We start from the raw sequence: 9,729 nt of genomic DNA, 5'->3' as shown, positions 1-9,729 counted from the left end.
CGGCCTCCAGCCGCCGCCCCGGTAGTGCCCTGGCCCTGGCGTCGGGACACAGTCAGCTTTAACCAATGGACGAGGGGGCGGCCACGGGAGGTGGGGAAAGGGGTTTGCGCTAAACCCTTGGCTTTCGTGCACCCTGCGTACATTTCAGAATTCCTGGATGGTAACCATCCCCGCGGAGCGCAGCGACGGGGACAGTGGAGCGCAGATCAGGAATGCTGGCCCTGTCCCCCTGGCCGCCAGGGTTCCCGGGCGCCCTCCACAGCCAGACGGGACGGGAACTGAACGCCCCGGGGAGGCCCGGAAACCCAGTTTACCCGCGGAGACGGCGCCCCTCGCGCACCCCCGCAGCGCGCACCGCCGCCCGGTGCACCCGCGCCCTAGCTGGCCTTCACTCTCGCGATCATCTTTCCTTTGCATTGGAGAAGGACTGGGTCAGAGATCTGTTGGGGAGAGAGAGAGAAAGAGATTATTTTTCATTATTTTTAAAATGGTTGCTTTTGTTTTAATTTGCACAGCTGCACAGAGGAAATAACTTAGGCACTTTATGTTTTTAAAAATAATAAGGTCTCATGACTTCATTTGGAGCCCACATTAACAAAAACAGCCCACCAGTCAGCGAAGCTGGTTGTTATTAACCAAGCTGCAGATTCACACCCTCTGCCTAGATCCTAAGGAGGCTTCACCCAGTGCGCTCCTAGTGGTGATTGTCTCCACCCACCCACCTACCCACACATAACACTGGACTGTTTCCTGTTTACTTCCTTGATTGCAACTGCAAAAGTGGACTCAAAGTCAGGCACAATTTTGCGGCTGATTTTCCAGAATTCTGTAGAGAACGCTAAGACTTAGGAGGGAAGAGGTTTCATAAGCCAAGCAGCCTGGGGGGCTGCAGTCCCCGGGAACCCCCACCACGTGTTGGCCCTGAGTGCGAATGCTGCATCTTCCTACATATCTTTCATGATAATTCTGAGGATTGGATTTTTCCTTTTCAAAATGCACTTTGCTTTTTTTGTATGTTTTGTTATGTTGAGATGTTTCTAAAGAAGAGATTTTATGTAATTATGAGTGTAGTGAATTGTACAGCTGTTGTAATAATTACCTATTTCTATATAAAATAAAATTGTACGGATTATGTGTAAATTATTTTGTATCTGAGACGCCAGTTCCTTCCCCAAATATAAAAAGTATAAAAAGTTTTCCTGTGTTTTTCTGTGAGTGGAAACTTTTGTAATAAATTAACAAATTTGTACAATTTCCTCTGTCCCTTTTTCTACATCCACGCATATACATCTTTTCACCTGGAAGCTTTTTTATTTTTCAAGATGTTTCAAGAGTAATCAAAGATTCGGAAATGGTGTGTGCTAGCTTTCCATGGCTGTGACAAAATACCTGAAATAATCAACTTAAAAAGGTGAAAAGTTTCTCTTGGTTCATGGTTTCAGAGGTTTTAGTCCATGGTCTCTTGGTCCTGTTGTTTTGGGCCTGTGGCAGCATGGTACCTTTTCACAGAAGCCCAGGACAGAGGAGGAGGGGCCAGGGTCCTAATACCCCTTAAAGGGCACACCCTTAATGACCTAACTTCCTTCCAATAGGCTTCACCTAAAGGTCCCACCACTTGCTAATAGTGCCATGGTCAGGGATCAAGCCCACATGAGCGTTTGGGGGATATTCAAGGTCAAAAGTGATACAGTAAGTCAGGTGATGGTGTTAAGGTTCATGAGCTGCAATGTGCACTAGTCTATCAGCTTGATCGTTAAAGTTTGTGCCCAAAAAAAGGCTCATGGTAGAAATGAAAACAGAAAATATCCAAGGTCATAGGCACGGATAGACTGTGGGAGACAACCAAGATGTTCTCCACCACCGCATTCATTCATTGCCTGTAATTAAACTCACCCAGGCTGGAATTCTATGGATTCTCACTGCCAACACGTAGTTACTAGCTATGTGAGCAGGGTGAGTAAGTCTGTGTGTAAGATGTGGGCACACACATGCCACTGGCGTATCTCCAAGGGTCCTGCCAGCTATGGACATCTGCCCCTTCAAGGGGCTCATCACAATAACATGGAGTGCTCTGGTGCCCTGTGTTTGAGAACCATTAAGGTATCATGTCCTTTTCTGAAAGCACCGGCTGGGGAGAGTGAAGTTTGTTTCATAGTTGCATTACTCTCTGTTTCTACCCTCTCTGTAAAGTGGAGAAAGTTCCTCTCAGTTCTATGACTAGGATCAGTTGTGGATGGCACCAGTCCCATAATTGCACTATTCCCGAGAAAAAGAGAACTCAAAATACTTTGCATGCACTAGGAGCATTTATTCTTTGACAGAACCAGAAATGAACACTGTTTTTAAAACAAAAGGTCTGTGCGAAACTGGATTATTTTTTTAATTTAATGTTTGATAAATTCAAAGAGTTAGAGATCTGATTTTTTTTTCTGTAAAAAAAAGTGTATTTTAATTGTATTCGCATTTTAATTGGCTGTCAGCATCCTTACTGCTACATGGAACAAGATTCTTAATGAGCACAGGGTATTCATCGCCCTAGAATTTTCTAGCTGCCAGCCATTAAAAGAGGGTGGAGTATGCCACACTAACTGAATTTAGCTCTGCCTAAATGTTACACACGTTTAGAATTTGGATAAACTCGGAAAACTCATTGTGTAATCTTTTTTTGAACCCACACACATCATGGGAAGTTTAATCCCTAATCTTTTGATTCATTAAGTTTTGCTCATTAAAAGGCTGTTTTGCAACCCTGCCCTATTTCCAGAAAAACTGTGACCTTTCTATTTGGAAAACAGTACAGTCTTGGCTGAAGAGACCCAACTGAAGTGTGAACTCTGGAGTACACCAAGTTTAAGATATTTTAAACTAACTCAATTACAATGCAGCATCTTCTGTCTCTTGTGACAACTAAAGTTCATTAAATCAATTTAAAAATTTTGTGTATACATGCAACATGGTGAATTGGCCAACTATTAGAGTGTTCTAAGTCATGACATTTTGCACACTTGCTTAATGTTTGTTCTGGGAAAATTTGAGTGTTTGGTACAAAATCACTTTGGATTTTCTCATCGTGTTGTATAAGTGCAGCCTGAAGTTCTCAAAGTCAGCCATTAATATCCGAGAGAAATAAATAATTTGAATCCTCCAAAGAAATGCCGTTTGTGGCTTTATGGACACAATTTCTCATGAACTTTTTACTATACAAGAATTCTGTTTGGGGGAAAATGCTCACTGGAAACAAGAGGATTTTTTCTCATCAGATTTTTGCCTAACCACTCTTAGGCACTGCTATTACACTGACTCCTTTTAAAATTACAATTACCCTTTTATTAGTTTATGTTTTACTTTAAGCACAAAGTCATGAACACAGGACCTTTTATAAACTCAGTTTTTCTAAGCAATCATTGTTATTATTTTATGCTTGAATCAGCACAACCCAACAAGTGGGAGCGTTCTCCTTTATTTGATTCCATTATCTTTTTAGCATTGCCCGTTGGAAACCAGATTTCTTTCTAGAACATCAGGATCATGGTCTGTCTTGATTTCTTTTTCTGCCCTAAAGCATGGAATCAACTGCTCTCTAAGAAGTCTCGTTTCCTTTTGGTTAAAAAGAGAGATTAAACTCTGGGTGCCTGGAGAACAGGCACTGGTGGGTAGCAGGCAGGTAAGGGTGCTACATGGGTCCTGTTGAGTCATTCTGTTGTGATAAAGCTAAAAGCACATTCAGCCGTGTGCTGCATGATGGTCAGTCTCTGATGGTCCACACAGGTGACCGTATACACCACGCTGCTCAGGGCTGAGGCAGGTAAACCATCTAGCTTTGTGTACATCCATTCTGCAGTGTGCACACAAGGATGAACTGTCTAGCAATGCTCAGAAGACAAATCTCTCAGAACAAATTTTGTTATTGACTCAAGACTGTATTTTTTTTCAAAGTCATGAAATCACCTTGATCTCTCCCACGTAATAGATCATATATTGTATGATGGTTTCTAATGTGGTTTTGTTAGCCACGAGGCCTTCCTTCTACATGCCATCCCATGATCTGTTGATTTTTATTTCAAATATTCTTTGTACCATCCGTTTCCTCTGCCTCACTATTAGCTGCCTTACCCAGGCCCCATTTCAGCTGGGTCACAGCAACAACCTCCTCACCAACCTCCCAGGCCCCAGTCCACCCACACAGTATGGCTTGAGCATGTTCTTCATTACCAGGCCTCTTTCCTCTTAAAAATCTTTTGAGCTGCTCCTCTTGGAAAGTTCCACTGGAAATTCCTGGAGCTCAGCCCTCCCAGAGTGACATTGTCTAGGACCCTCTCCTCCCTTAGGGTTTGTCATCCTCTGAGAGGACTGGAATGTAGCCTGTCTACTTCTTTCTGGCTGCCCTAATTGGGAAGCATTCAGAGGTTGTTTCATTTTAAGGATCTACTGAAAATCACTAGAAGTAAAAAAAAAAAAAAAAAAAGGCATGGGTGATTAGTACATCCAACAAACACAGGAACTCATAAGTAATTGGATCTCTAGACCTGGCAGTCAGTGGTTGGTCAGAGGCTAGGAGGAAAAGATGCCTTGGAAGGGCTGAACTGAAACACAGAGAACCCCAGGAAGGCTTATGGTTTCTACTCCTCAAAGCAAACAGTCTTTATTACAGGTCTATTCAACCTTGAAGGAAGCAAAATTGACATAAAGAGGGCTGTTCTGTAGATTTCCACCAGAGGAGTCTATTTGCTTCAACAATAAGGATCTATTCACATTTCATCAGTTACATGGAAATGAGGCAGCTGGCAGATTTATTAAACATTCCTTTGCCCCAGAGGGCTAGCCTTTAATTCCCCTCTAGGCGCTGGGAGCCAGATGAAAGGGCAGGATCCCATCTTCACGGAGCACTGCAGCGGATCAGGATCAGAATAGTGATCCCAAATGAGTCACCTGTGAAAGGCCAGTGGCAGCTTTCAGATGCCTGAACACGAGGAAAAGGTCAGGCAGGCAGAGGGGAGGAAGAAAGGAAATGAGAGCAAAGGTCACTGAGTTGAAACAAATCATGCCCTCCACCTCTCTTCCTTGTTAACTTTTTTTTTTTGTGTGTGAGGCAGCATGTATCCAGCATGTTCCCAAACAAGAACAAAACATTAGGCTAAAGTAATCCTAAGGATCCCATTTGCTTTTGGCAGGTGTTTTCTCAGCCTAATTTATTATAAGAGTCCCTAGGGGATTGCTAGAAAGGACCTCGTTTTCTGCTAAGAGGCTCGGTGTCCGCTGCAGTTGGGTGCTGTGGGTGGTGGGGTGGGGCTTAGTACCGGAGAGCGCTGCTCTTCCACCCCCACCTCCTACCTTGAAGGGCTGTTGGGAAACCTGCGGGTATAGCACCAATCCTTCTAAAGGATGAAGAGGCCCGTGTTCCTGATGAGATCAGAGACCCTGCTCTAGCCACAAAACTACCTGCCTCCAGTCTTTTTGTCTGAGATTCTGAAATGTGTCCATTGCTGAAACCCCTAGGTTAGGGAGAACTTGCTCCGGGTCTGAGAATTTTCCCATTTTCTGAAATGCCCGGCATTACGCAGGCCTTTTCGACTTGGAAAAATCAAGCGCTTTAATTCTGGCCGTGCGCAATCATCCCTGGGACGGCCAGTCAGGTACAGCGCCAACAGAGGTGCAATAAATATTGGAAAAACAAATAAATATTTGGAAAAACAAACAAGCGTCTTCTCTCCCTGGCTCTGCTACCATCCACCTGTGGGCCTTGGTTTGGATTCCCTCGGAAGACAGAAAATAGGAACAAGACGCTCCCCGTACGCTTCGCAAGTAGCCAGGTGGAAGCCCGCGGCAGAAGCCAGAACCGAGTGCACTGCAGATCAGCGCAGCCGCGCCCGCCCAGGCACCGCCCCCACCAGGCTCCGCCCCCAGGACCCCCTCGCGGCTACCCGGGCGCTCCTCGTTTACGTCACAGCCTCGCCTCTCCCCTTCCCTAGCCACACCTCCTGTCCCCGCCTCCGGACGACCCGGAAGTTGTACTTGCAAACGCGGCTTTCCCTCCCACAATCCTTCGCGCCCTTCCTTTCCAACTTGGGACTGGCAGAGTGAGTATGGGTGCCGGGGTTCCAGCTTCGGGAATCCGGCTCCATCAGCCCCCAGGATTGTGCTGGCGAGCACAGCGGAGTCTTGTCGGAGTTGGCTCCGGCTCCGGTTTCTGGGAGATGGGAATGGGCGCTGTGTTAAAGGGCTCCCGGTGCCTGGGAGGGAGAGTGGCAGGCTTGGGAAAGCCGGGGCTGCAGGGGCTTCCGGGTCGAGGGTGCCTGAGGGGCGGTTATGCCTAAGCTGCAGGGAGGCCGGCCGACCGGGCCGTGCTCGAACATGGACCGCTGGGACCTACCTGGCCGAGGTTTTCGCCCCCGGCAGCGCGAGGCCAAGCAGGGAGGGACGATTTGACTTGGGCTTGTCTCGCTGAGCTTGTTCTAAGCCTTCCTGCCTTATTTAGATGGCTCCCGCAAAGAAGGGTGGCGAGAAGAAGAAGGGCCGTTCTGCCATCAACGAGGTCGTGACCCGGGAATACACCATCAACATTCACAAGCGCATCCATGGAGTGTGAGTACCCCCACCCTCCGCCTGGGTCTGGCCCGCCCCACTTAGGCGCCTGGTTGTTGTCCTCCTAGGACTGGCGAGTCTTTAAAGGCTAAGTGCTCTAGAAATGCGTGATCCATCAAGATTTGTGTTGCAGCTACTTTTCTGAAGGCTTGCGGGGTTTCAAGTGTACTGTCCAGAGGAATTGAGATTTCAGGAAGAGTCAGTTTTAGAAAATTGGTGGTGATCGTTACACTCGGTGCTTTTGTTTTTTAATTAAATTCGGACAGGCCAAAAGGTCAGAGTGAATGAGGGAAAGCAAACAATATCTGTAGACTGCAGGAAAATTATTAAGTTTTGTCCAGCCCTGAATGTGAAATAGGGTTCTTGTTTGCTCTCTGACCCGTGCAGATATGTGTTAATAACTGATAGAGTTGTAATGCCAGAAGGTAAAACGCTAGAAATAAAATGTGTCAGCATTGGCAATAGATGGTGAAGACCCACGGGTATATGATATGCAGCAATGGGGGTGATTTGGGGTGTTCTGTTGTTTTTCTGTGATTTAGTTTTTGGTTCTAGGGCTTGAGAAGTCTTCCCCCTTTTTCGCCCATCAAGCTAACTGATAACAACAGACACCAAATCTCTTGTTACTTGAGGTTTAAATAGGAAAAATGTTAGACGTGGTGAAATGTTCTATTAGCTCACCAATTTGTGGAGCAGAATTTCTTGGACTTGACTGGGTGATCTCCTTAAGACCCACGTTGGCAAGAGATGTAAATGTGGCAGCATTTGCATTTGGTCTGGTATCCCAGCCAGATGGTGACCTGTCAGCCAGTGAGCATTAGGTGCAGTTTTATTTGTGGTCTCAGGTGGTTTCTGGGTCTATCTGGTGTCCATTTTTGTGTGTTAATGTTGATTGTGAATTGCTACACACCCCTCCTTTAGTTGTGGCAAGTCAGGCATTTGACTGTCAAGGTACTGTACTGGGCATGCAGATAGGCAGGGAATCAAAGACCTTGCCTTCCTGGTAGTGAAAGGCAACAAGTATTTAGAATCTTAAGGTGATAAGTGGCCTAAGGGTTCATGCTTCCAGCATACAAATGCCAGGCTCCGTAGTCCTGTTGTCCTTCCTCCTTTACCCGGTGCTCCCGGTCTTCACACCGCCCTCTTAATATTGAGGTGTACCAGGATGAAGTTCTCTTTTCTGTCCATACTTTGTAAAAAGCAGTCTTACAGGCTTCAGACATCCAACTGCTGTTTGCCATCTCTGCTTAAGTAAATGGGCACCGACTTTACATGGGCCAAACCAGACTCCTGGTGTCTTATCTCTACCCCAACTCATTCCTGTTGTGCCCTTCTCTGTTTCATTTATTGGCACTTCACCATATCCTGTGGGCTGTACCTTCTGAATGCATTCACAATTTAACAAGTTGTACTGCCCTCACCCCCATTCTTAACCTAATCATGCCAGGCCTGTTCATGTTTAAAAATAGTTGTTTTGCTTTATTTTTACTCTCCCCTACTGCCTTGGGTAGCTAAATGACTGCCATCATTGTCTTTAGATCTTGAGCACAGTGTCCCCTTTGGTCATTATATTGAGACTTGCTGTGGCCTTCTCTAACTCTCCATCTCTTCTTCCTGGTCTTTTTCTATAGTGCTTTATTCTGTCTGATGTACTTGGTGGTCACTTGCATAAGCTACATCAAAAACTGGGGCTTTGGTCAGTGGTAGAGCTCCTTCCCGCCTCATGCATGTGAGGCACTGGGTTAGATGCTCAGCACTAAATTAAACAGAAAGAAAGAAAGTTATTGTGTCCATCTACAACTAAGAAAAAATATTTAAAAAAAAATGCTGGTGGGTTGTTTTGCTGACCACTGTAATTCTGGCACTCTTTTATTTCTGAATAAGAATGAAATGAGCTTATTTGGGCTCTAAAAATGGCAAGGAGGCTGGTGAGCTCAGAGCAAAGGAAGAGTCTTGGTTATGGGCACCTTTAGGTTGCTTGAGTAGCCTTGGCTTGTGCAAATATTTGGCCTTTTTAGCCTATGTGAAGTTCTGAGCTTTTGCATTTCTTATTTAACTAAAACCATAAAATCTAAACAAGTTTGTACCTTCATTGTGAATGGAGGGTTACTGGTCCTGAGCTCAGTTTTGAGCAGTGGTAAGTTAATGGATATAGTTCATGCCTTTGGAACAGTGCCTGACACATACCTAAATTTCCATAGAATAGGATTAATTTTTGTCTTCAAACTTAAGAAATCTACCCACACATTTAAAGCCCTTGCTCTGTACACATAGACCAAGTAAGATGTGTTTTCAAAAGCGTGCTCTAAATAATCCTGGGACACTTGGTATTTATGTAAGTGGAGATGCAGTACACATCTCGTCCAAGTGTTGATGCTAATTGCTGGACACTGCATACTGGTGCAAAAAGGCTATTCCTGCCTAGTTTTAAGGTTTTTGTTTTGGAAGGACATGCTGTGTATGTGTTTACACAATTTCATGTGCATTTTTAATTTGTTCACTTATATACGAATCCTAGGGGCTTCAAGAAGCGTGCTCCTCGGGCCCTCAAAGAGATCCGGAAATTTGCCATGAAAGAGATGGGAACTCCAGATGTGCGCATTGATACCAGGCTCAACAAAGCTGTCTGGGCCAAAGGAATAAGGTATTAAGATTATTTGTTAGAAAGTGACCTCCTGTGGTGACAACAGCTTGTCCTACTCACTTTGCACAGTTCCTGTGAGTTTCCTAGTTTGGTCACTACGTGGAAGTATAAAGAAAGTACTGTGACGGTGGCTCAGAAGATGAGCTAGCATCTTTAGGGAGGCCTTTAACAGTCACTGAGACATTAGTGAAGAAGGCAGCAGTGTTGGGCAGAGGAGGGCCTTGCGTAGAGAGCAGGCGAGGTGGCATCTGGGAGGATGGTGAGAGTGGTAGAGGAAGTGCCTGGAAGCCCTCACAAAGGAGGCTGGAGGAGCAGGGCCCTGGGCCTAGACATCAGGCACGCCCAGCATGACATGACAGCAGTGGTACTTAACCTGGGCAGTTTTACCAGCTCTGTTCCCCCTGGGTTGTTACGGCCAGGGGCTCTGTGGCTATCCAGAATGCCTGGGACAATTCCCACAAAGAACTGCCTGATCCAAATGTTAATGCCAAGATTGGGAAACG

General features: G+C 45.7%; 2 protein-coding genes across 2 annotated transcripts in view; both read left to right on the top strand.

Annotated features, from left to right (window-relative positions):
• Npas2 (neuronal PAS domain protein 2) overlaps nt 1-1,737 on the top strand; it is an 83,705-nt gene extending 81,968 nt beyond the window's left edge. The window contains exon 23 of the mRNA XM_048810401.1: nt 1,593-1,737. Coding sequence (XP_048666358.1) covers nt 1,593-1,737 — 145 coding nt within the window. The remainder of the gene's footprint in view (nt 1-1,592) is intronic.
• Nucleotides 1,738-5,963: 4,226 nt separating this feature from the next.
• Nucleotides 5,964-9,255, top strand: Rpl31 (ribosomal protein L31). Its single transcript, XM_015499674.2, has 3 exons — nt 5,964-6,077; nt 6,476-6,582; nt 9,101-9,255. The coding sequence occupies exons 2-3, from the start codon at nt 6,476-6,478 to the stop codon at nt 9,231-9,233; spliced, it is 240 nt and encodes a 79-aa protein (XP_015355160.1). The 5' UTR covers nt 5,964-6,077; the 3' UTR covers nt 9,234-9,255.
• The last annotated feature ends 474 nt before the right edge of the window (nt 9,256-9,729 follow it).

This window comes from Marmota marmota, unplaced genomic scaffold (genome assembly GCF_001458135.2).
Source record: "Marmota marmota marmota unplaced genomic scaffold, marMar, whole genome shotgun sequence".
Classification (NCBI taxonomy): domain Eukaryota; kingdom Metazoa; phylum Chordata; class Mammalia; order Rodentia; family Sciuridae; genus Marmota; species Marmota marmota.
The sequence above is the reverse complement of the archived record's forward strand: the minus strand, read 5'-3'. Positions and strand labels throughout refer to the sequence as shown.